The sequence below is a fragment of the Mesoplodon mirus genome (assembly GCF_964341445.2).
Source record: "Mesoplodon mirus genome assembly, chromosome: X".
In the NCBI taxonomy this organism is placed as follows: Eukaryota; Metazoa; Chordata; class Mammalia; order Artiodactyla; family Ziphiidae; genus Mesoplodon; species Mesoplodon mirus.
In genome coordinates this window covers 39,109,921-39,137,665 of record NC_138981.1, presented here as the reverse complement: position 1 = coordinate 39,137,665, position 27,745 = coordinate 39,109,921, and the positions used below count along the sequence as shown (strand labels likewise).

Below are 27,745 nucleotides of genomic sequence, written 5' to 3'. Positions count from 1 at the left end.
GAAATTGTCATTTCAAGTACTAGTGTTTCAGATATGTCCACGAAAAATGAGTCGATTCATGCTGGTGATTGTAGAACAGGGCAGTAAGCAATTTCCAGTTATTTCCCACTGACTGGTTCCCTCCTTAAGTGTTGGCCTCTCACCACCTTAGTACCTTCCTACCCTTAAGGTTTTTTTCCCCCTCCCAGATCCCTCCAAAAAAGCCTTCCTCTAGCTCTAAGGATTCTTATTGCTTTATGATGCAATCAATTTAGCTCTCTCCTTTGCCTAACTCTTCTCTCTTCTAAGTTGAATAGTGCTTATCCTCACATTTCGCAATTAAAAAGGAAAATGCCTAAACAAAACTGTAATTCCCTCACTATGTGTTTTTAGTCTTCACAGATCAACCAACCAGCTTAAACTGCAGCCAGCTTTAAAAATAGTGCTTTTTTTCTCCCCACAACACAAAGAAATGAGAAATATTCAGCCTCTTTAGTAGGCAAGGAAATGTAAATGAAAGCAATCGTGAGTGACTTTTTTTCCTCTTATCTGATTGGCAAAGATTAAAAAGAATAGTCATCCTAGTAGAGACAAGGTAGAGGAAAGAACACTTTCACACCCAGTAGTGGCAGTATAAATTGTTAAAATTTTTCCAGTAGTGTATGTATCAAAAGTATTATTGTCTGTGCCCCTTGACCTAGCAACTCTGCTTGTAGGACTTATACTACAGCAGATGATCAGGGTTGTTCACAAAGATTCATGATCGTGTTCATCCGGGCTTTATTTCTGATTGTGCAAAATGGGCACTGCCATACTTCAGAGTAGACTGAGCCATCATAAAAATTATTTTGGAGAAGAATCCTATTTGATGTTGGAAAATGTTCGTTGGCTGTGAAATGAAAACTAGGTAAAATTTGTAAAGCCTTGTATAAATGTGAAAGTATTTTCATTTACATAAAACCACACCAAGATTTTAATAAACTATTCATTAAATATTTACTGTGTGCATAGTATTCTGCCAGGTTTTGGGTGGGAGTATGTTGAAAATATAAAATATACTTGTTCTTTAGGACTTCACCCTATTTTTGAACTGTTGAGCTTGAATGTGTACATTTGTTCCTTGCACACCTAGTAGGTGTAGCTGTAGATAATGGAAAGAACATTAAATATAGATAGGGATTTGAATTCTGTCCCTGTAACATACTTGTCTACTCACTTAGACAACTTGTTTGAGAACAGGAAGGATGCTGACCTCATGGGATGATGGTAAGAATGAAGGGAGATATAACAAGGAATGCTTTCCATGATACTTGATGAATAGTAATATTAGTTAGTAATGTTTATTAATTATTATTAATGGATTAGTTATTAATTATAGGTAATAGTAATGAATAGTTCCTTTGCTTTTCCTTCTGGAAGTCTATTTCCTCAGTATAAAACCTGCAACAGGTATTTTGGTTCCTGAGCTACTAAGTAAATGAATGAATGAGATACTGGATTTGAAAACACTTTATAAGACTTAAAGCATTATGAAAATGTTAGCTAACTATTCATTAATATATGTAATGGTCTGGCAAAAGTTTCATGTATACACATAAATATGTTTCTATTTAAGTGCTAAATGTTATAATATGGGCTATATAGAGTTGTTATAGAATTTAAGCAAAAGAAGGCCTTAATGTGGCTGATAATCGTTGAGAGGCCTTCCTGGGGAAGGTGAGATTGGAATGGAAGCTTGAATTAAGGTAGGTTTTGAATGTGAGAAACAGTATATGCAGAAAAAGAAAAAAAATGGTATATCCAGAGAGTAGTGTAAGACTAATCTGCGTAGAGAGTGAGTTATTCTTGAAAAGTCATTAGACAGGGTAGGTAGAAGAAGCAAGGTATGGCTGAGACAACAAGAAGCCTTACTGATCTGGTGAGAAATAGAGAACCATTTTAAGTTTGGAGGCAAGATAGTAACCCTGCGTCACCAGCACATCAGTGTGTTAGAGTATGTTTGTAGCACTTAACTTTGGTAATGGAAGTATAAACAAAAATAAATTATGGATTAGCTAATTATTTTTTTCCTTTCACAGTATATAGCTTGAATTCCCTTTTAGTGGTGATAACTATAGCTAAATGTTTTAGAATCGTTGTTGTATTCTTAAAATATTACATGGTATGACTAGATACAATTTCGGAATTTGATTCAAAACTATGCCACAACCCCCAACATTGCCCTTTTCTGAGACTTTTTGTTGTGATAACCTAAAGAAAATTTATAGGCAATTTCCCACACTTTGTGTTATTTGATGCTACCATTTGCTTGTTCTTCCTGTTTTTTTCCCCTGTAGATTTTCAATGTTAAGATGGTTATAATGTCCTTTATAATTTATGCCTATTTTTCATCAAAAGAAAGGAAATTTAAATAATTTATTATAGTCTTTAGCTGTAAATCAACTAAAAACTTAGTTACAATGTATTCACTTTCAATGTTTTCTTCCTGAAATTTTCTCTTTCCTAATATTCTTTTTCACATTTCTCTACAGTATGGATGGAGCGGATCTGTGTTTTGAAATCGTAAAACGAGCTGACGCTGGTTTTGTATACAGTGAAGCTGTGGCCAGGTATGTAATTTATATGAACTCCCCAGAAGTAAAGGTAGAAGTAAAAGAAGGAAATGACAAGGAAATCATATGAAGTGGCCTGCTCTTTGAACTGATGACTAGCATACTGCCACTCTTCCTTACAAGGAGCATCCCTCTTTTAATGTGTATTAGTGGAACCAAACAGTGACTGGAAATGCAAAATATTGAACAATGAATTGATCTATTTATATGGATTTACAGTTTAACATCACTACTGCTATCTTTTCCATTTCTGATGACTTTTATACAAGGAGGAATTTGATAGCTCAGGAACCGTGTAGAATTAAACTTGGGTTTGTTTGTGTGTTTGATTTTTGCTTTTTAGCAGATGTGCCTCATTAGTTCTTCAGTTTGCCTTTTAGTGATAGCAAATTGTTAGGTGACCAGTTAATCTGAGAAAAAGCATAGAACAGTAAAAGGAACAGAAATAAAAGCACAAGTTTTTCTGCTGAATATATTTGCTTCAGGCCAGTGTTTGATCTCCCAATCAAGTAGCCACCATTGTTCCAAGTGTAGGCGTTCTTGTAAAGAACTAATGACTCAAAATAAGGATTTAATATGAAAAATCACAAGAGCCATGCACTGGGCCACTTGCTTGTAGATTTGAAGCAGTACAACTTTCTGTTTTGGTGACAATCATATCATAAATACCCACTCCAATAAGTTGCCTTTTTAATACCTGGGGTACAGCATCCCTCCTCAGTCACTAACCATAGTATGTTGAAGGGTTCAAACCCACAAACCCATTAGGATTTATTAAAACTTTCTACCATTAAATAATTATAACTTTCTCCCTCCTATCATTCTTTTTATAATTATGGCACAATGGACAGATATGGCTGAAAATAGCTTAGAGACTACCTCATGCGACTTTAAGCTTAGAATGGCTTGACTTTCTTCAAATTCTTTGCCCTGCCTTCTCCTGACTGAGGAGCAAGGTCCCCAGTCTCAGGAGATGGAGCAGCCATAATCTATAACACAAGATAAAGAATATACCCAATTGTAGGTAGCTGCTGTTTTGTACTCCTGGAGCTAGGGAGAAGAAGCAAATGAGAGTTTATATATACTAACTTTAATTCCTTCTTTTAACTCTTGATGTATGCATGGTAGAACTGAGGCTAAATATCCTTTTTTCTTTTGTGCCATGTTCACTAAAGCATATTCTAGGGTTTTCTTTTTTTTTTTAATCCCATTTTACTCTTGTTTTGAATTCTTATCACAGTTTAAAATTTTTATTTTGTATTGTGTTTCAGAATTAAAAAGCATTCTTTAATACCAAAAGTAGTCAATGCCGTCTTGATTTTTCTTATGGCACAGTGGTAAACCACTTTCTCCTACTAAATGAAACTCTCAGACTTTTGCATATCATTGTTCATATTTATTTCTTTAAGAATTTGAGTTTTGTATTTTCCCACATTAATATCTTCCAACAGCAGCATCAAATAGGGAAAACTAAAAATTCTAGATGTTGATTTTATAAAACAGTGAAGCTTGGTGGAGGAAGATGACTTCTTCCTTTTGGAACCACAAAAACACTGGTGTACCTGGCATATAGGCTGTCAGAGTTGATGTTAAACCAGTACCACTTTTACTCTGTTCCCTACTCATCCCTATCACTTTTCCTTAACTTTGAGCCTGTCTCTGCCACTGGACTAGGTGATAGGATAGGGAGAATAGTAGTGTTGTAGAGGTGATGTCATACAGTGAAATGACTTGAGTTCTCTCCCAATCTTGAGATTTATAGAAAAGTTAGATGTTTATATATATCAAATGATTGTATATCAATCAAGCCTGTTGATTTTAAGATCTACCTATATTGCTGTTAAAATGGTGATTTTATGAAAGGAACTTTCCAGAATGGACCAGAAAAGAGTAGTATTGGGATTAGTAAGCGACACTGCATAGAGAGTGGTTTGGCACAATTTATTAAAAACCCTAAAAATGACAAAAGGGACTGGCCTCAGAACGTATGATTATGTATTTCCCCTACTGCAGAGTACCAATGACCATGTAACGAGGGCACGTAAATCCTTCCTTTGGTTTAGAGCGTTCAACCAGATGATTTCTACCTTCCTTCTCTCTGATTCTGTGATTTGTTTTTGGAAAATTCAGCTTGCATTAGTTATTCTAGTGAGACCAATTGCAAGAAGACTCTGAGACACCAAGTAATCATATTGATAATGTTGTTTTTCTCCAACTGGCTGAGCGTCAAGAGGAGCAGCAAAGCATGACATGAAAGAAAACTGCATTCAGTCCTTACAACCCAATTAGTGATTACCTCTGTTCTTTCAGAGGTGGTGAGTTGTGGAGCAGGCTAACATATAGGATCAGATTATCAAATCAAACTCTCACAAATCAGAGAGATATTCTTCCCTAGCACCAGGCTTTACTAAACAATTATAAGGATACAAGCAATCAAAAGGCTCAGCTGAAGCAGACAGAGATCTGGGCCTTTTAAGGGCAGCTCCTCACTTCATTCCTTCCTGCATCAGAAATGCACCTCTGGCCCAGAATAGATGAGGTCTCTATGTGAGGTTTGTGAGATTCCACACACAGAGGGGAGCATTTAAATTATGAAACATCTCCATTGTGTATCTTGGAGAGTTGTATAGCTTACGTGACATCTTCCAGGAAGCCATTCATGCCTCAGAGATCCTGAGTCCTGTTTATCATAGGTAGTCCTTAGCCAGGAACATTCTGTTAAGGGAATTCCAGAGATAAGCTTTCTTCAGCCTAGCAAAGAGCTTTTTTTGTGTGTGTGTGTGTGTTACGTGGGCCTCTCACTGTTGTGGCCTCTCCCATTGCGGAGCACAGGCTCCGGACGCGCAGGCCCAGCGGCCATGGCTCACGGGCCCAGCCGCTCCACGGCATGCGGGATCCTCCCGGGCCGGGGCACGAACCCGCATCCCCTGCATCGGCAGGCGGACTCTCAACCACTACGCCACCAGGGAAGCCCACAAAGAGCTTTTTTAAGTGTAGTCTTTTTACCCAGAGTTGCCAAAGAGAGTAGGCTGAGTCACCTCCCTTCTTTTCTTCCACCCCCAAAATACCTCCTTCCAAAGGAAGTGAGAGGATTGCTGGCCAGCTCTTTTCTTTCCACAGAGTTATCATCATTCCTGATCCTTAGGGATGGAGACAAACATAGATATTGATGAGTTTCTCTGAAAGTATAGGCCACCATGATGCTTCATGAAATGAAGCTTTTTGATTAAAGTTTAGTCAGCAACTCTCTAGAATGTATATGGGTGGATTTTGGTTCTGTAGTCTGCTTGCACACTATTCACATGCACAGCCTCCCAAGGGTCATGACTGGGAGGGTGGAGAAAGATCAGTTTAAATATGTTATATTTGGGGGAAAAAAATTCTACCCTGCCCCCACAGAGATTCTAATATGTATGTATATTTGGGTTAAATAATTGAGTATTCGGATTTTAAAATGCTCATTCATTGAGGTTTTTTTCTTTTTAAATAAGACTTTGAGATAAGAATTTTTTTTTTAGAATTTTCTTCAGGCTAAGGATAGAAGTGGCTGTCCTAGTGCTAAGTATCCAAAGTAGTCGTGCTGTTAGGTATAAGCTAGGTCCATATTACCTAACTTAAACTTACCTACTATTCCAATGTTCACACCTAGATGCACAAATAGGCTGTTCCTAAATCTTGACTAAATTTGATAATAATAGACTTAACCTTTGTAGCATGCTTTAGAGTTTTTAGAAATTAGAGTTTTTCACACTTGTTATCTCTGCCATTTCGGGGGGTTCACAGATCCTCCAAAGCATGATTTGAACCAGGAAAGGGCCATAACACCAAGTTAAGAACCCCTAACTTAAACAGAAAGTTAATTTCAACTGCACTGGCCCAGGCAAAGAATATGTGACCATGACCCACCATGTGTACATTTGCAAAGTAAGAAAAATTGAACATCACAACTGCAGGAGCCTGGCTCCTTCTGCTTAGAGCCCAGTTGTGAGGAGACAATGATAAGTACAGGAACAAAGCCTGGGTTTTTTTTTTCCCCCTGCCTGTCTTTCTTTTTTTTTTTTTTTTTTTTTTTTTTTTTTTTCCCCGGTACGCGGGCCTCTCACTGTTGTGGCCTCTCCCGTTGCGGAGCACAGACTCCAGACGCGCAGACCCAGCAGCCATGGCTCACGGGCCCAGCCGCTCTGGGGCATGTGGGATCTTCTCGGACTGGGGCACGAACCCGTGTCCCCTGCATCGGCAGGCGGACTCTCAACCACTGCGCCACCAGGGAAGCCCCCTGCCTTTCATTTTTAAACTAGAACCTTCTGATCAATTCTAATACATGAAATAATGCTTATGCTAATTAGAGGGACATTGATGTGAGTTTGGCTAGATAGTAGCATACCAAAGAGGGAACTCAATGGAAATGTCTTTTAATTTTAAAGCAGGAGTGGAGAAAATTTTTTTTGGTCTTGAGTCACAAGCACACACACAAGGTCATTTGTAAGTACCATTAAATTATTTAGTTTTTATTTTAAAGTGTGGGGAATAAAATATCTGGATAGAAAAAAACAAAATGCAATAAATACTAAGCAATAATTAATGTTAAGTATATTGCATTTCTGTGTCATGGCTAGTTGGGAAGGAAAAGGGGAAAGTGAGAAAGGAAGAGGGATAGTAGGGGGAAAACGACAGATATGAAGGGAATAAAATTCAGAGGAAGAGAAGATGAAAAAGACCCTCAAAGAAGAAACAGTGGGATTACAGAAGAACTTCAGAATGGAGGGAAGGAAATCGAAGTAAGTTCTGAAGTAATACTGAATGAACTGCTCTTGCCACACCCTGTGGCTAGTTGACCCTGTTACCATTTTTAAGGACTGTTCTTTAAAATGCTCGCTGCTCCTCTGTTCTTCACCTGGACCCAGTGCGGAGCCTCTGTGGACCCTGCTGACCTTGTGAGGAGTTTGACTTCCTAGGACTTAGGCCCAGAAGGAACTCTGCTTTGTTCAAGGATGCCCCAACTAAAACTTGATTATGTTGCAAAAAGAAATTGTAGAGGCATAAGAGGGTTCTTCTTTCTTGTTTGTCCTTAGAGCTAAATGGAAATAAGACAGAGAGTCAGCCTCTGCTGACAGATAAAAGGTTCCCACCCCTTTAGTCAGAATCCTTGGTGTACCTCTGAGCACTGGTCACTTAATAGCAATCCAGTGTAACTAAGTAGAATTAACTGAGTGTCAGAACACTTTTTTTTTCATGTTTTAAGCTTGAATTTTTAGTTTGCAGAGCTATTTTACTTATGAACGGTGTGAAATTCCTTTGACTTAGATATCTCAGAAAATACAAAACACATTAATTCTTCATAAAGCTCATAAACTTATGCATCTGCCAACTTTTTCATTACTAAGCTGCACATTCCACCAATCTTGTCTATTCAAATGAAAAGTGTCCGTGGACAGTGAGTATGAAGGTGGGAGTTACAAACTAGGGACACTGTACATTAAGTTTTAAAAATATAAGGTTTTTTTTTTTTTACAGTTTTAGATTTCTTTTGTTTTTCTACAGTCATTACATGAGACAGATACTGGAAGCTCTACGCTATTGTCATGATAACAACATAATTCACAGGGATGTCAAGGTAAGTCATTTTTATCACTAACTTTAATATTTGTGAATAGAAACTAACTTATAGCAATGATAAGAATTAGAAATTTTTCTTTAGTGTTCTTATAAAGAGTATCTTAAAGTTAATTTTACTTACAAATAAAAATTTGTTCAACTGGTTTATATTTGGAGAATTGTACTAGTTCTTAATAGGAACACTTTATCATTTCAGTTTCCTTATTTTTATTAAAATGTACATGCATTCTAAAATTCTGTTATTCCTCCTTCGCCATTATGTGTGTAAGAGAGAAGTGTGAAAATCCAACAAATAGGAAGAACCAAACAATATCCTATACTAAGTTAATTGGGGGGAAATTAGAATTTGGTTTATATAGTAAAAGTTCATCACACACTTATATTTTAATGTTGCAATGTAGAATAGTCAGATTTTATTTTCTTTGCAGAGAGTTTTTAAAAATAGTCTGAAATCGTAATTATAAATGCAATATAGTTTGTATCCTTAGGAATATGAATATTACCATTATTCAATCTTTGTGCCTGTTTAATCCCAGTATCAAGTTTATGAGAACTGTCAGCCCCTGGCTTGTAAGGTGTCAGGCAGGACATGGAGGCATGCAAGAAAGGAAGCCATGGGCCTTCCTCCTGATGCCTACCCCCTTTCAAGGCCTCGAGTCACTAAGAGCCCCTGTGGTCTCTCTGGCCCTGTTGTCTACTTTCACGTGCTCCTGTTTTGTCACTGGCCTCTCTCTAACCCGCAGCATCCACAGATATGGCGCTCTCCTTCCCTCAAGATGTATTATCAAAGGCCTGGCTTCTTTAATGTATTTTAATGGTTAAGAAAATTAAGTAGAATTTAGTTAAATTTTCTATAACGTTTGGGAAATTTTAACTGAAATTCTTGTGGTTAAAAGCTGAGGGAAAGCATGAGCAATTCCAGATCAATCTGGTAGAATGTTATAATAGCAATGAAAAATAATTGGAGAGATGCTCAGAATACACATTAGTGTAAATTAGTTGTAAAATGTTTTATTCTTTTCAAATGTGGTGATAGGAAAATGATATTATTATCGCCACTCAACATTAAACAGCCCAGTGGATACATAGCACTTTTATAAGGAAGTATTCTTCAGTTATGCAAACAAAGAGAATAAGAAGTGTAGAAAGATAAAGGGAGGAGGGAATGGTCAATGATAGCAACGTGCTGTGTCATTCTTTTGCATTTAATTAATGTAAGAAAATGCATGTATACAGAGTGAAGTATATCTCCTTATATACAATGACAAAAATGACAATTTGAGGGACTTCCCTCGTGGTCCAGTGTTTGAGACTCCGTGCTTCCACTGCAGAGGGCGCGGGTTTGATCCCTGGTTGGGAAACTGGGATCCCACATGTCGTCCGGTGTGGCCAAAAAAAAAAAAAAAAAGACAATTTGAAAAGTTAAAATATGTAAAACAGATTCTTAGTTCATAGAGTAGCATTGTGTTAAAAAACACTTTTGCTCAAGAGGCAATTTTTTTAGATTGAGATATAATTAATGTTTAACATTATATTAGTTTCAGGTATACAGCATAATGACTTGATATATGTGTATACTGTGAAATGATCACCACAGTAAGTCTAGTTACTCTCTGTCACCATACAAAGTTACAAAATGTGCAATATAATATTATTGACTAGTCACCAGGCTGGACATTACATCCCCCTGACTTATTTATTTTATGGCTGGAAGTCTGTACCTCTTACCCGCTTCACCCATTTTGTCACCCAACCCACTTCCCCTCTGGCAACCACCATTCTGGTTTCTCTGTCTGTGAGTTTTGTTTTGTTTGTTCATTTGTTCTGATTTTTAGATTCAGCGTGTAAGTGAAATCATAGGGTATTTCTCTGTCTGTATCTGACTTATTCACTTAACATAATACCCTCAAGGTCCATCCACATTGTCACAATGGCAAGAGTTTGTTCTTTTTTATGACTGAGTAGTATTCCACTGTGTATGTATGTGTATATGTATATGTGTGTGTGTGTGTGTGTGTATACACACTACATCTTCTTTGTTCATTCATCCATCAACGGACACTTAGGTTGTTTCCATATCTTGGCTATTGTAAATAATGCTGCAGTGATGTGGGGGGTGCACATAGTGTTTTTTCTTTTAGTGTTTTCAAATTAGTGTTTTTGTTTTCTTCAGATAAATACTCAGAAGTAGAACTGCTCGATCATATGGTATTTCTGTTTTTAGTTTTTTTGAGGAGCCTCCATACTGTTTTCCAGAGTGGCCACACCAATTTACATTTCCACCAACGGTATATGAGGGTTCCCTTTTTTCCTACATCCTCACCAACACTTGTTATTTCTTATCTTTTTGATGATAGCCATTCTAACAGGTATGAGGTGATATCTCATTGTGGTTTTGATTTGCATTTCCCTGATGATTAGTGATGTTGAACATCTTTTCATGTACAGGTACCATCTGTCTGTCTTTGGAAAAATGTCTATTCAGATCCTCTGCCCATTTTTTAATCAGATTGTTTGGGTTTTTGTTATTAAGTTGTAAGAAGCAATTTTATTTTGAATTCTGTTCTTGAAAGGTAATTATATCACTATCATATGATAAATGATTGACAATGTACTCTACTGTAATACTTTCAATAATATAGTCAGCTTTTTGATTAGCCATGGTATTTGATATAATGACAATCCAAAACCAAATAAAATCCCAAAGTAGTTATGTTTGAATGCTGTGCTTCACCTTCTAACTTACATTCTGATTGATTTATTCAACAAATATCCGAGTGCCTACTTCATGCAGTATACTGTGCTTGGAGCCCTAAAGGCATTATTATGGTCTCAGTAGAGAGATGAGATAGATAGTGTATCTGTTACCAGCTACTACGGAATAACACACAGTGACTTGCAACAACAAGCGCCATTTATTTGCTCTCAGTTCTGCAGTTGAGCAGAGCTTGATGGGGACTGCCTGATTCTGTTTCACAGGCTGTTGGCTAAGGCGGCATGGTTAGTATCCACAAAGGCTTCACTCACTTTTCTGGCATCTCAGCAGAAGTGAATAGAACAGCTGGAAGCTGGCTAGGCCCTCTTCATAGTCTCTCATTCAGAACATTTCTCTCTTTCTTTGTCTTTCTCCCCGCTTCATGGCCCACTTTTCTAGCAGGACAGTGTCTCATGGCACCAAAGGAGCAAAAATGGAAGTTACCAGGCCTCTTGAAGCCTCGACCTGGAATTGGCACTGTGTCCTGTCCTCTGTGTTCTGTTAGTCAAAAGGTCACAAGAGTAGCCTGTATTCAAGAGGAGGAAAAATAAGTTGCACCTTTTAGTTGGAGGAGTGACCTATGTGCACAAGAATAGGAGAACTTGTTTGTGGCCATCTTCACAGATAGACAAAACAAATAATTATCGTCCAAGGTACGGGATGGTAAATATAATTAAAAGACAGAGTCAGAGAAACGTCATGGAGGAAGTTACATTTGAGCCTAGTCTTGAGTCATGGGGGAGTTACACAGGGATGAGAGGACATTTCAAGCAACAGGATAGTGTGTGCAAAGGCTCAAAGTTAGTTTTGTGTTGGATTTTAATAAATTTGTTTATTGTGTCTAAGGCACATGCCAAATAATTTTGAGGAAGCATCCAGAAACATTCTAAGGAAGGGAAGAGAGAAGTGATTCTGAAACTGCAAGTTAATAAGAAGAAACCACCAGAAAAGGCACCATTGTTGAGTTGGGAAGCAGACTCTCAACACAGAGCACACATTATTGTTGATATTCTTTATATTTCAGTACCTGAAATCTATACATTTTGCATGGGTAAATGTAATACTCACATTTAGCTAATTGGTAAATTTGAACTTGGGTGTATTCTTAAGACATGCATCCAGAAATATGTATCGAGTGCCTACTATGTGTCAGGCACTATTCTAGGAACCGGAGCTACATCAATGAACAAAACAGACAAAATCACTGCCCCTGTGGAGCTGACTTTCTAGTTCAAGGAGACAGACACTCATCACTGAGCATAAGGAAGTCAACTGTGTAGTAGGTTAGAAGGTGAAAAGGACTACAGAAAAAAAGAGAGCAGCCAAAGGGGTGGGTAGGTAGGGACTGCTGGAGAAGGGGTTGCAATTCTAAATAGGGTGATCCAGCAGGCCACATTGAGAACCTGACCTCTGGCAAGGACTCGAAGGAGAGAGAGAGAGAGTGCACTAACTGACATCGAAGGAGCAGAGTTCTGGGTAAAAGAACAGCCAGTGTAAAGGCACTAAGGCAGGAGCATAAGTGCCCTTTTGAGCAAGAGCAAGGAGGCCAGTATGGCTGAGGCACAGTGAGCAAAGGGGACAGTGGATAGTAGATGAGGTTAGAGAGGAAAGGAGGGGAGGGACTTTGACTTTTACTCTGACGGAAATGAGGATTCACCAGAGAGTTCTGACAAAGATGGACTATGATCTGACTTTCCACGGTAACAGGACTATGTTGCTTTGTTGGTAATTCATTGAATAGGGGCTCAAGGGTGGAACTTGGGAAACAGGAGATGGTCCTGCCTGGCAGGGCCAGAGTGGTAGCAAGGAGGTGGTAAAAAAGTAGATTTCCAGATATATTTGATGGTTGTGTCAACAGAATTTGCTAATATAATTTCAGTAATTTAGGTAACCCAAAGTAGTTTCATTCAGGGCCTTATAATTATAGGGGTTTTCCAATGTAGTGATCTTTAATAGCAATACATTTCACATGGCTAATAATTTAAAATTTCACTTGATGTGTTGTTACTGTTTTTGCTAATAACAACTAATTTTGCAGCCTATTAGCTTTTCTTCACATTCAGATATTGTATATTCAGTGACTTGTCTGAATAGATTTCTTCTGTATGTAGATTTTGGTTTCTGCAGTTTTTGTCAAAATTTTCTTCCCTTTACTTAGTAAAGAAAATAGAAGACCATTGCAGCGTTCCATTCCTTTGAGAAATATTTAGATTATTTAATCATCTGTTTCAGCTAGCCAAGAATATTCTCATTTTCTCCCTGGTTCTGGTTCTCTCTCTCTCTCCTTCCCTCCCTCCTTCACCTCCCCCCCACCCCAAGTTCTTGATATTGATCCAAAAGCATTGGGTTTCCCAAAGGTCCTAACATTATATTAATAATACTTTTTTCTTTACTTGGTATTCATTTCTTTTAGAAATCATAGTACCTGAGTCTAAAAATGTTTGGTTATATCAGGTTAGATTTGAGTATATGGTGCCATGTGACCTGTAGTGGAAACTGCTCGCTTTCGAGAAGCAGCTTCACATGAAATTGTGTAAAAAATAACTATATAATCCTTTGAAATTTGGGAAGGTGTGTCATCATAGTACAGCATCTCCCAACAGCCATGCACATTTGGGGCCAGGCACTTCGTTGTGGGAGGCTGTCCTGTGTGTTGTTGCCTCTACCCACTACATGCCAGTAGCATTTCCCCCCAGTTGTGACACTCAAAAATGTCTCCAAACATCGCCAAATGTCCCCTGGGGCACAAAAAATCACCCCCAGTTGAGACCCACTGTCATAATGGCATATTTCTCATGTTTTGACTCCCTATAGGCATTAATTAAGGCATGTATTTTATTCCTTTTTTTCTTATGAAAGGATGTGTGGTAACTTTCATTATGTTTCAGTGTTTTCTTCCTCTCACCCCTGAATTACAAGTACTTTAGAAAGAAATAGAACAGTTTTCAAGGTAAATGCAACTCCTGGCTCCTTGCCTGCCTTCACTTGCTCTGTTAAGCAGTGAAAGTTGAAATTTTCTTGTCTCTCCTGACTCCCAGAGACAACCTCACAAAGCATCACCTGGGCGTGGAGAGACAAGCAAGCCGTAGACCTTTCTGTGGCTCTGACCTACTGATGTACTGTTCTAATAAACGAAGTTGAAGTTAAGCAGCTTCTTTGAGAGCAAATTGCTGTACACACAGTCACTTTCTATTCTGAATAGGGCCTGTGCCCAGGAGGTTTGGGGGCTCCGTTTTTAGTTCTCAGAACTGCAAAACCCCAGTCTCACAGCCGCTCAGCCAGGAGCCTCCGCCCAAGCATTTCTGTGTATGCTTCCTTTAAATGGTTTTCCTCGCTAACCCGTGAACACGCCTGGCTGCTCTCTGGTCCCCTTATGGTATCAGTTCTCCTTTCACCAGCTTAGGGCCAGACTTCGTTATAAATGGGTGTTCATCAGATCACGCTAGTTGCCATAGCATTGTGGATTTCTTACGGTATTTCTTCCTCTATTGCTCTTGACATTTCTTTTACATCTCTTACCACAACTCCCAAAAGTCCCTCATGTTTATATAAAATATTGAAATTCTCCTTAAAATGAGAACTTATTCTATTCTTTATTATAATCACACAGGCTTACCTTCTGCGTTACTTTCGTAAGGTTGTTGTGAGCATAATGTACATGTTCATATTGAAAGTGGGGTTTTAATACTTAGAAATACAAGATAAATTTAAGATGATTTTGCTTCTCTTTTTCCACCCACCCCCCTTCAAAAAAAATCAACTCCTTGATTTGAAAAGAAAAGAATGACTGTTTCTTTTGCTTAACAGATGTGAATCCTTTCACTGCTCCTTTCCTTTTTAGCCCACGGTAGCAAGCATGTATGATACAGCCAGAGCATTTGTGCTGTCAGGTATAAAACCCTTCTAGCTGTAGTAACTCTTGCCACTGATATCAACTCACTTTGAATTTGGGGGCAGTCAGAGAAGGTTCATGGCATTGGGCTGCAGGATTGAAATGCTTAGCAAATTACCAGTGTCCCTCTGTGCTCCCTTTGTGGTTTGCCAAGCAAGATTTCCTTTCAACCTGTCTTCACACATTTGTTCATAACAACTTCCACCCTGCAGACTGCAAAGCCAGAGGTGGGCTGCAGTCGTCCTTACCAAATCAGAACAGGGTTGACATTGTAGGGGAACAAAACTTGCCACCCCCAAAATGTATCTCTTTGGCTTGAAGATTATTTGGGGCTGGTTGTTTTTAAGAAACAAAAGATTCAGGAAGTCTTTCTTTTTACCTCCTCCTTAAGCGCCTGAAAGAATTTAAAGGGCCTGGCCTAGGAAGAGTACTATCACCAGAGATGTCTGCAAAGAGTATGGGCTGGTATGGTGGGGGAGCTGAGCAGGCTGGGGACACCAAAGTCCTCTCTGTGTTCCATTGTCTTTGCATGGAGTAGCAAGCACTTGTTTACCAAACATTTGTTTTTCTATCTCCATGTGAGTTGCCTTCCTCCCCTTTGAAGTCCCAAACCCCGACCTCCTTCTCCTCTCTCAGATGGCATGTAAGTTCCAACTGCCCAGCTTGTCCTTGGGCCTCATATTCCTATGGAACGCCCATAGGTACATAATTTAATTTGTTTTTTCTCCTGTTAATCTGTCTCATGTCATTAACTCTTAGACCAGCCAGGAGAACCTACAGGGGCAGAGGAAAATTTTTTCCTTCTTCAACATCTTCCTCTTCTACTCACAGAATAGAAACTCACTTTCAGGTTGAGTAGTACATCCTTAATTTTGCTGGTCTAGTCTTAATGGTATGTATTCCTGATTAATAGTTTGCAAGTTGCCTTGATGGGAGTGTATATATGAAAGGATAAAGGGGGAAATAAACATTTATCATGCCTGTTAAGATACAATCTTGTTGATCTTCAAGTCAAAATTTGAGGTTTCTGAAATTGTGTTTGACTATAACTCACGGACACATTAAAAACATTGTTTTTCTGAAATTCACACTTTAAAGTTAGGGTAGATTTAGAAAGGGATACCTTATATAAAATATTTGCCATAACATTAAATAGGCAGTACTTCAATTACACAAAAAATTCAACATAATTTACAATTACCTATTCACGAAAGCATCTATGGTGTAAAGATAAACATGGTGATTAATAAGCTCAGTACAGAGAATTAAATCAGAAGTTGTCTATCAGAATGAGGAACTTGAGAAATTGCATATCTTTTTTCCTGCCTTTTTTTTTTTTGCGGTACGCGGGACTCTCACTGTTGTGGCCTCTCCCGTTGTGGAGCACAGGCTCCGGACACGCAGGCTCAGCAGCCATGGCTCACGGGCCCAGCCGCTCTGCGGCATGTGGGATCTTCCCGGACCGGGGCATGAACCCGTGTCCCCTGCATCGGCAGGCGGACTCTCAACCACTGCACCACCAGGGAAGCCCCCTGCCTTTTTTAAATGTAGGAAACTCTACTTTGGTGTAATATCTTTTATCTTTTATTTAAATAGTGGTGATATAAAGTGATTTTTTTAGTAATGATTTTTACAAGTTACATATATTTTTAGAACTCCTAAGTGCAGTGAGATTTAATACAGTACTGCTTATGTTAAGTGAAAGCTATTGATCATCTTCTCAATTCCTCTTAGTCTAATGAGTTCTGGTTTTAAAACTTATGTAAGAATAAAAGTATTGCTGTAACTGTGGAGAAAGCTGGATGTCTTGGGAAGTCTCCTGGTCGACTTTGAGTTATTATGTGATTCTCATGTATATGAAATTACTAGATTGGACACCCCTGTGTAGAGCCAGCACTTAGGGAGTCACCTGGAGTTCCCAGGTCTTCCTTCGTCTCTGCAAATTAAAAATAATAAGACAGAAATAAGATTGCTACTATAAAAGAATAGTTGTATACTATAAATATTTGAAGCCAGCATGTGTTTTTTCTGATGTTTCTCTGAACATTTTCTTCTCTCAGTTAAACATTGAAGTAAAAAAGGAGAAAAAATATTTACTGTTTTCTATTATTTTTCAATGAAAATTGCACAGATGTGTTGGGAAAACCTCTAGTGATTTTGAACACATGGCTCTTGGGGAATCTGTATAGTGAATTGTTTCTATATTTTAAATTCTAGAACGAAACATGCTATGAGATTAAAGACTTAGAAGTGCCATGTGAACTTTAAACTTTCTGAGCACTGAAGAAATTACCATGTAGAGAATAAATGAGTCTTTAAGCAGTCTCTAACGAAGTAGCAGTTTACAGTTAAGGTTTATTCAACTTCAGTTTTATTCAGCTGTTTAGGTTTGGTTCTTATCTGAGCAGAGAGAATGCGAGTACCATAGGAGTAGAAATAGAAAAGAGACTAAAGCTCCAAAGGTGCTTATGATCTCTTTAGGAAGATAAAGCACACATTCTTTTTTATTTTAAATTATAATATATATAATACAGAGTATAGCCACCATCATTTGTCTTACTGTGACAAGACTGCATGGAAGAAAGAAATGACCATTCAGAAAGGCTTACCCTTTAAATATTTACTTAGATATTGGAGAAAATTTGGGTGACTTATTTAACTATGCACTTCAGTTTTTTCATCAGTAAATTGGCATACGTTAGGGTTGTGATGATTAAAATAATACATGTGAAGCATGTAAGCAGAGTGCCTGGCACAATAGCAAGTACTTAGTAAAGGATAGCTACTCATAATAGTAACATCATCTGGTTTAATCATAGTACTTATGAATTACATAGTATTTTTTCATTCTACAAATGAAGAACTTAACACTTAAAGTGGGTGATTTGCCTAAGATTGTCCAGCTAAATAAGAGGTGGAACTAGTATTGAATCTAGGGACTCTAACTCCAGAGACCGGTCTTGCAACGATGATACTGTTATACTTCCTATCATTCATTCATTTATTTCACAGAAATTAATTAAACATATTTACATGCTAGGTACTGTTTGTCATTAATAACATTATTTATATTGAATACAGAGGAAAATATACAAAATGTGATGAAGATCAGAATGTAATGGCATTATATTCATTTTTATTTTGACAAAGCCTAATCCAAATATTTAAGCATATTTATAAATAACATCTACTTAATAAATACTGGAATCAATGAATGTTGCTTCTCCCAGGATCATGAACCAGATAACACCAAATAAATAATGTGTTTATAAAATAAAACCTTGGATTTTTATAGTACATTATTCATACATTTAGATAGAACTTAAATGAGGAAATTTCTTATTCACTTTTTTCTTTTACTCGTTTTTAAAACTACCAACAAGACATTACCCATAGATGGACCCTTGTATTCTAACTACTAAAAAGTAGAAAAGTCATAAACCATTTGCTTCTTTATCCTATAGTTGTGATGTATTGTGTTTTGAATAGAAGCATCCATGGTTGAGTTTAAACAGAAAATGGTCTGTTGGCTTCATATGCAGTGGGATCCTTTCAATATGCTTGACTTTTGCCTCTGTTAACTCTCTGCCATCTCAACTTTCACTATAAGTAGAACCGTAAAGTGAGTTTTATGTTTGCTTGTTTGTTTGTTTATTTTTAAAAACCAAAGAGATTTTCTTGGTGCCTATTATCATCCAAGCTCTGACCTGTTAATCATGTAGTTTAGGGTCCCTAATAGAGTCATATGAACACTTTTCTGCTTGGTGTTGTTTTCCATTCAGAAATCAACCAGAGGGTTGTATATGTGGTGACTCAGATTTTGTAAAGAGATCATATAGTGTCTTCTTGAATGTTTTATCTAAAAAAAGAAATATAATGGGGTCTGTGCTACTTCTGGCTGATGCAAGACAGGTGAGGATGTTTTTTATCTCAATTAAATAATTCAGTTGCTGACAGTCCGATCCTTGGCGTAGAACAAAAAAAATGGGTTTAAAAATGCTATATGGAAGGAAGCAAACTATTAGTAGAATCTGGATAACCAAAAGGTGCCTTTTCACAGAGCTGTAAGTCAAATCTTTCTCTGTAATGGATGTACAGGTCCTTATTTTTCTCAGATGGTTGACAAAAGAGTAATATGATGTTAGTACGACTAAACATGAAAATCCAATAAATGTGGTTCCAATGAGGCCTGCAGTCTGAGAGATCATGGCTCCTAGTTCCATCTGCCGATTGTAGCACAGGGTCTCTTCTCCTTCTGTGGCCTCCACAACTGAGTAGTATATGATAATTGGAATAATTACACCTAGAGCAACTACCCATATGTAAACACATAGTTTTCTAGCAAAGTTGGGCTGGCGAAATTTTTTCAGTAACTGGCCATAAAATATTTTCTCGTAGCACGAAGTGGTCTCTTGTGTGGAATCCTTTTTCATTAAGGTAGCATAGCGGCTTATGGCAATCCAACTTAAAATTAAGAGGCTGACAAACATACTTACATGCATGGATAGAGTTCCCAAAAAGTTGACCACCCTGCATTGCACAGATTGATATTCCCATTGAAAACCTTTCAGGAAATAGATAACCATGAAAGGCATGGCACTGCACACAAGCAAGTTTGCAGTCACAAGATGTGCTAGGTAGATGTGCGTTGATGTTTTCTTAGCTATTTTTGTTAAAAATACCCACTGAGAGAGAGAATTTCCAAAGAGACCAATGATACAAAGGAAGGTATAAATGATCGGTAAAGCCATGGAAGAGATCATGGATGGTTGAATACATGTTGAGTTGTTACTCATTTATATCAGATTTCCTTGAATTTTGCCACAGGAACTAGAACAAAATTGCAGATATTTAGTATTAAAATTATAGATGGTATTTCAGCTAAATAGTTTTTTTATAAAGCATTGGATAAAATAAAATAGTAACATAAATATATTGGATGAAAAGGGAAAGTATAGATGCCGTCTCACCTTTTCTAATCACGATTGTCCAATTGAAATAAAAGAAAGTTGCTTATTGTGGATGGTGCCTTTGTCTAAAAAACAAAATTTGATAGAAATAGTTAAATGCCTGAGATTTATTATTTTATGCTAGAGAAATTTATAATTCTTATATTAGATTTTAAGGCAATTTGTAAATGACAATTGATTTTTAGCCTAGAAAGGTAATTTAAAAATTTTTAAGGCACATACTAGCTAAAGGAAAGTGTTGCAAAAGTATTTTGTGGCCATGTTAATAGAAGACCGATTTTTAATTACCACGTTAATTGTACCTAAGTACTTTTCAAAATGGTGTCTTTTCATGGCTAAAGAACTTCTCTATAATCTAATACTATTAGAAAAGTCACTTTTCATATTTCAGAAGTAAACTTAATTCTACATAAACACTTAGGCAAGGTCCTAAATTGAACAGAAGGAAAGTGTAGTGACCAAGCCTGGACACCAGAATCCCAGGGTCTTTACCAAATGGCATCAGTAATTTCTTGTTTCAAATATTTAATGCTAATCTATCATACTTCAAGAAAAATCTAGTTTAAGATTCTGTGTCAAAACTGTAGTTGCTACTGCTTGTTGGTTAGAGCACCCTCATGTGTCTTTGTGTGTAATTTAGTATCTTGGTTTTTCAGAGAAGTTTTTTTTTAGAAGATATTTTAATCACAGTATAAATGCAGGTGTGATTTTGCTTTTTTAATGTCTTATTTTTAAATATTTCTTGCTTCAAAAGGTACAAATACAAACTCCTTTTTATTCTTATTTTTCTCATGCCTTTACTTCTTTCAGGTGGAAGTAAGAAAACTTTTTGGATTCTGGTCAAATAAAAATCATGAGCTCTATTCAGAATGTGCTTCATTTCTCTGTATTTTTCACCATACCTTTCTAAGTACCACATTCTCCACTCTTTTATAATCTGGAATAGGGATTCTCGATCTTTTTCTTCTCATTCTCTCTTTTGATAAACACAAAACATTTTACTACCCACCGCCTTCTGAGATTCTTATATGCCCCCAGCCCCTCAGGAATATTTTACTCTCTACCCCTCTTCAGAATCATGATTATATTTTCTGCATCTTAGAGTATAGAAATAGGGATTTTTCCCAAAATATACCATTATAATTTTGAAATAACTTTTTAAACCAATCTTCACCCAAAGGCTTTAAAGCTTGAGTATCTCTAGGTTCAAATACTAAGACCCTTAATGTCTACCAGTGTCTTTATCATTTTATTTTGTTGCTTTGCAATTTTTATTTAGAAAATGGTCCATATGCTTCAGAGTGAGTTTGTATCTGAATCCAGTACAGCCTGGCAAATTGGAATTGATTTTAAAATCAGTCAGATAAAAAAAAATGGTTCTGAAGAACCTAGGGGCAGGACAGGAATAAAGACACAGACGTAGAGAATGGACTTGAGGACACGGGGAGGGGGAGGGTTAAGCTGGGACGAAGTGAGAGAGTAGTATTGACATATATACACTACCAAATGTAAAATAGATAGCTAGTGGGAAGCAGCTGCATCGCACTGGGAGATCAGCTCCGTGCTTTGTGACCACCTAGAGGGGTGGGATAGGGAGGGTGGGAGGGAGACGCAAGAGGGAGGCGATACGGGGATATATGTATACATATAGCTGATTCATTTTGTTATACAGCAGAAACTAACCCAACATTGTAAAGCAATTATACTCCAATAAAGATGTTAAAAAAAAAGATTGAGGCTGAAATGAAATATTTACAGACAAACACCACCTGAGGGAGTTTATCAACAAGAGACTATCACTAAAGGAACTTTAAAGGATGTAGTTTAGGAAGAAAGAAAAATGCTCCCCAAAGGATGGTCTGCAATGCAAAAAGGAATGATGAGCAAATAAAATCGTAAACATTTATGTAAATCCAAACCAAAATAGTCATGTATTTTAAGAGTAATTTCAAATTTGTGGATTTAAAACAGGACAGAACGAAAGTGCTGGGCAAGAATAATATGCAAGTCAAGAGTGGGGTCTAACTTGATGTTCCAATGTCTTTGTATTCTTTGGGAGTGGGATTAACATACTGTTTCACTTTAGTATATGTCGAGTTAAATATGCATGACAAAATTTCAAGATAACCACCTAAAAAATAGAAATAGAGTGCTGAAATTCTAATTTACCTGGGGGTGGGGGGATGGAACAAAAATGAAAAAAATCAATTAAAATATGGAATAAATATTTTTAAAAAGCAAGATTATAGAAATCATCAAAATAAATATTAATGGACTAACCTTGCCCATGAAAAGAGCAATCAGGGACGCAGTGAGAGAGTGGCATGGACATATATACACTACCAAATGTAAAATAGATAGCTAGTGGGAAGCAGCCGCATAGCACAGGGAGATCAGCTCGGTGCTTTGTGACCACCTAGAGGGGTGGGATAGGGAGGGTGGGAGGGAGGTGCAGGAGGGAGGAGAGATGGGGATATATGTGTACATATAGCTGATTCATTTTGTTATACAGCAGAAACTAACACAGCAATGTAAAGCAATTATACTGCAATAAAGATGTTTTTAAAAAATCAGTCAGAGAGTGAAATTAGCTAGTTTATTTCTTAAGAAAAAATTATCTGATCAAAGTACATTTTTATATTACATAAGGAATGGAGCTTCCTTTTATGATGATGTTAAAGAAAAACACTAACCCCTGCCTTGTGTAGATAATGCATTATGTACTAAAATCTATAAAGGTGGTGCTTCTGTATTAATGGATAGTACTCCTTTTTTTTTTAAACTAGACCACCACATAGAGGATCTGTTATCTCATATTATTCATTACCATTGCCTTGCTTTTCTACTAGCAAATGCTTCAGAACAGAAGAGAGGTAAAAAGACTTTCACAGAGGCTAGCTTTATCAGACAGATGACATCGAAACTCTATAGGAACCTTCACTATAACAAACGACAACTAGTTGACCATCCTTAGCTTCCCAAACATCAAATTTGTATCTACTGTGTACCTCTGCTTTAAAAGTAAAGTTTGATTATAAAACTGCTAGATAATTCTTTTCTAAAATTTAGAAAATACTCTAAAGCTTAAGAAATCAAATAACAATCACGTTATATATACAGGATTGCTCTCTAGAAAATGTGTACAAGTCTGCATTCCTCTCAGCAGAATGTCTTGTCTTGAATCACTCCTGTAAGACATTGTGCCTCTGCTAATTTGACAAATGAAAGAAGTCTACAGTTCTAACTTCAGTTACTAACAATTATCTACATAATTAATATGCTGACCTTTCTTAATGATCAGCTTTCAAAACTTAAACAGTTTAGTCCTGTTAGAGTTTTTATAGAATTAACTTTTAAGTTAAAAGTGATCAGTCTTACCTGTATGAGTAGTTTATGCCAACCAAGGCTCTGTTGTTCAGGGTGGTGATGCTAAATTTCAGATTTTAAATTCTCTGATCATCACTCTTCCATTATCTTTCAGTTTTAGTCAGCGTGAATAGATTCTTGCATGACACGAACTGCAGTCGGAAGAAAAGGAAATTAAACAAGGGTATTGAAGAAATTCAGTAGTTACGGTAAATTTAGCAACTACCTTCTCAAAAAAAAAACAACCAAACTCATTTCTCTATTTCTATAGTGGGAGGAAATTAGTGGACAGTATATATACTGTGCTTCCTTTTGATTATTTCATGAACCGGTTACACCTCATTTAACTTCATTAGCATGCTTGGCAGAAGTTAAGTTCAAAGGTTTAATCCCCACGACTAGTTAGTTTTGTACAATACAGTGGTAGAGGGAACCACTCCATAGTAACCCAATAAAATATTGGTACAAACTTGTCTGTAAAATCGTTTGTGGATGGCTTATTTGCAATTCAGCTTTATCACGAATAAAGGGAAACTAAATGCAAAGTTTTCTTACTTGTAGCAGGCTACTGGAATCAAATATAGAGCTGGGGGATAAAGAAGTGAGGCCCAAAGCAGTACATTCAGGGGTTTGGGTCACATCTTGGTTAATTAATGAACTAACTTATTCTACTTCAAATTGTCCTGTGCTGCCTCCATTCAGATTCAAAGTAGTACATTGTTTGGAGCATTTCATAATGAATTTGGGGAATCCTGGAAAGTGCCAGAATCCGAAGACCAAATATGCCTCAAATAAAATCAATAGTTATATTACAATATAAAGAATTGTGAAACCAATTTTATGTATAGTATTGTTTAATCAGTCTATGAACTATTAACTAAATGAAAGCTAAGTGTGTACAGCTGAGGAGCCAGGCCTGCATCACACATTACCCTTCCTTGGGTAGTTAAACCAGTGGGAGTCTGAGAATGGGAACAGAAATCTAATTTCATCAAGCTCAAGCACTTTAGTTATCAGTAAATCTTCATTTAAAATTAATAAACGTACTTTGCCAGTTCTCGTAACCCCTGATGCTTATCTTATTTCTTGTTGATTGCATAAATCCTTCCTAATGTTTGCTAATACTTCTCTGTAAAACTAAAGTGAGGACTACATGAGTGTCTGGATTTTGTTCTGCTGTTATTCATCTTTGCATTTGCAGTGCTTGCCATCATTTAATTAAGAACAGTGATTCATCCAGGGGTACATGGCCATTGACTGTAGAGTAATTTGACCTCTGGAATTCCTATCATTTTTACTTCAACAGTTTTTCATGTTCCAGGAAGGAATTATTTAGAACAAAAAAACACTTCAAAATAATTTAGAGAAGAAAGAATGGAAAAGGAATCCTGTTTATAAGTGATTGAAAGATAATTTTAGTATTACCTGTTTGAGGCTTAATAAGTACCTTCGGTCCAAGAAAAAAGAGTGTCCTTACTCTCCACAACTTATCTTCTATTGTCCCCGAGGTCAGTAGATGACACCATCACTTCTTCAGTTATTCAAGCCAAAAACCTAGGAATCATCCTTGATGCCTCTCTTTCCTTCACATGTCACAGCCAATCAGTTGCTGCTACTGCAGCTTCTACCACCACCACACCAGTATTAGCCACATTTAATGAAAGCCTATTATGTACCAGGCATCCTGTTACATGCTTTATATGCCTGTCTTATTCAATCTTCACAATACCCTGTTAAATAAATACTATGAAATAAATATCTTCATTTTAAAGGTGAGGAAAAGTGAACATCAGAAAAGTTGCATAAGTTGCCCAAGGTCATGCAGCCATCTGTCCTCATAGAGCAAGTAACTAAAAAGAACAAGGCCATAGTTGCAACGCCTGTTTTTGATCTAGCCTCTAAAGTCAACACTGTCACTTCTGCAGTATTCTGTTGGTCACCCAAAGCCATCAGTGAGTCAGTGTGGGAGGGATAAATATCAGGAGGTGATGGTCTTTGGGAGCCATCTTGGAAGCTGGCTACCACAGATGTCAATCAACCAGTGAACCAAAGAAGAGTCAGAAGTACTGCTTAAAATGATGGTCAGTTGACTGATAATTTATAGGGCAAGAATGCCTGGATAGGTGTAATTTTCGCCGTTTCTTCCTCTATTTTGATTTTTTGTTTTTTTAGTGCTCTGTAGTTTTCATTTTTTTGCGGTACACGGGCCTCTCACTGTTGTGGCCTCTCCCGTTCCGGAGCACAGGCTCCGGACGCGCAGGCTCAGCGGCCATGGCTCACGGGCCCAGCCGCTCTGCGGCATGTGGGATCCTCCCGGACCGGGGCACGAACCCGTGTCCCCTGCATCGGCAGGCAGACTCTCAACCACTGCGCCACCAGGGAAGCCCTGTAGTTTTCTTAAACAGTGCAATTCACAAATATTTATTGGAGTTCCTACTGTGTTTCTAGTGGCATGTGGAGGTCACAGAAGTATATCAACCACAAGCTAATTTAGGGTCTCTGGAAATTCAAGAGTGGTTCCAGAAGCAAGCCAAGATTCAGATTAATATGTGATGTGTGGTACAGACTTTAAGTGCTCTATGAGTTAGAAAGGGAGAAAACTAAATCAGAGTGGTTCTTACAGTCCAAAGGAACCGAAAGGAAAGAGAAGAGAATGCATGGTGAGCAACAATCCTGTGCCAGTACCAGGCAGAACATTTTACATATAAGAGCCCTAGTGATGGGTGGTGGTAGCCCCATTTTACACATGAGGAAATTGAGTCTCAAAGATGTTAAATAGCATGCCCAAGGTGACACAACTAGTAAATTAACTTCAAGGCACATGTTTGGTTTTTTTTCAACCTCACCCTCTACCTTAGCAGGAATTACTGGTTTTTCTCTGGAGTCAATAAGGGTACCTTATGGTAAGTAAACTGGAATCAAGTTTTGAATACTTTTAATTTCATTCATACAGGGTTTCTAGACTCTAAGTAGCAGAATTGACTGGAAGAACTCAAGCCCAATTTTTTTCTTTCTTTGAAAACTTTGGACTTCAGTAAGCTAATTTTTTTATCCCATCAATATCAGTATAAATTCTTTATGATTTAAGTGATTTTGAGTTCCCTAATTGAAATATAAGGAAATTTTTATTTATATTTTCCTAACATACCGGGAAGTATTATTGCAATTGGTAAAAGGTGTAAATGTCAGAGAATACAGGATTAACAGAAATACAACTTGTCAGGCAGAAATTTCAAGAATTTCAAGTTCTGTGTAAAAGTGGCCCCTTGGACTTTTCTCATTTAGGTCACCTACAGTTTTCTTTGGTTCTCATTCATCTTTCCCATGCTTCTCCTCTTCAAAGTTCTGCTTCTGTTTCCAAGTCTAAATGTTCTTGCCTAACCATTCTAATTACTTCCTATATCATTGCCAAATACTGGCTTCCTAAGTGTTCTGCTCTGACCCTTATGATTTACTCCTCGAGGTGTTAGAGTAGTTCCCCAGAGTGTAAGTCCTGCCTTGTACGAAGTTTCCTGCTTTTGAGATGTTTGAGGTTCAAAGGGTGGGCATGCTATAATTTACTTTGACAATCCATGGTGAGCTGTATTCAGCAGGGGTGCATGAGAGCTTTCCTGACGGATTACTGGGGTTAGGATAGGGTCCCTTTTCAACTTGCCTCAGAGCCAGAACCCAGAAGACACAGGACAGCTCAGTCTTACCTGAATCATTGTGCTTCAACTAGACAGTTATTTTGGGCTACCCAAGCTAGTGTCTTCTAAAATGGCGACAGTTGGCCTTTTAAGCACTCTATCTGACCCATCAGAAGTTCAGAGCGTTGGTAGGCTGGTGTGCAGGAAGAGAAGACGTGCCTTATGTAGTCCACATTAGAACTTGACATTCAAAAGATAATTATTTCTTCAAGGGGGAGTTGGGGTTGGGGTGCAGTGGAAGCCTTTATCCAGTTCATTGCACACCCGAGCCAGTAGTTACCTTTAGGAGGAGTGAAGCAGAGACCTGTTACTCAAAGCTGTGGTTTGTTCAAGGTTCTCTGAGCGCCCCCGCTCTCTTCAGGATGTGGTGTCTGGCCACAGCCCTGTCTCTGTCTCCAGTTGCACTGTGCTCAGGCCCTCGCAGTCTACCACGAGCAGCTATAATCATGGCTGTCCCACCCTTAATCAGGGTGTGAAGATCCTCTACTTGCTGCTACGAGCTGGTTTCTCAGCAAACCATGGGAGTATTTTCCTCAAGAACTATTAAAAAACAGCAGAAATTAAAGTCCAAAGTTTATAAATTTATAATAGCACAGAAAAGTGATTAGCTTTGTAAGAAAGGTCTAATGACTAAATGGACCTGCCAATCAAGAGTTTCACTATACTTCACCTTTGGCTTTTGTCTTTCCATATCGGCTTGAATGCACTGGATAGACATTTTCTTCTAGAAATGCACACCATAGAAACATGGTGACAGTCATTAGAATTGGAATGACCTCAGAAGTGGCAGTTGGAAAACAGATGGGAAATTAGTAGGTTTAGGGAAAGGGAAACTTTAGCATTGGATTAGATGAGGCAAAGATATT

The 27,745-nt window shown here is 37.6% G+C and overlaps 2 protein-coding genes and 1 long non-coding RNA gene across 9 annotated transcripts in view; 1 reads left to right on the top strand and 2 right to left on the bottom strand.

Moving 5' to 3' along the window:
- The window catches only part of CASK (calcium/calmodulin dependent serine protein kinase), a 391,985-nt gene that overhangs the window by 201,421 nt on the left and 162,819 nt on the right, over nt 1-27,745 (top strand). For all 7 annotated transcript variants that reach the window (XM_082609734.1, XM_082609732.1, XM_082609729.1 and 4 more), the window contains exons 4-5: nt 2,511-2,588; nt 8,133-8,205. In XM_082609734.1, coding sequence (XP_082465860.1) covers nt 2,511-2,588; nt 8,133-8,205 — 151 coding nt within the window. The remainder of the gene's footprint in view (nt 1-2,510; nt 2,589-8,132; nt 8,206-27,745) is intronic.
- Nucleotides 9,544-23,265, bottom strand: LOC309796559. The gene is made up of 3 exons (XR_014292476.1): nt 23,203-23,265; nt 19,825-19,889; nt 9,544-9,568 (listed from the first exon to the last, which is right to left on the bottom strand). It is a non-coding gene; the product is annotated as an uncharacterized lncRNA (long non-coding RNA).
- GPR82 (G protein-coupled receptor 82) lies at nt 18,640-19,650 on the bottom strand (the record flags this gene model as incomplete). Its single annotated transcript, XM_082610312.1, has 1 exon — nt 18,640-19,650. The coding sequence occupies one exon, from the start codon at nt 19,648-19,650 to the stop codon at nt 18,640-18,642; it is 1,011 nt and encodes a 336-aa protein (XP_082466438.1).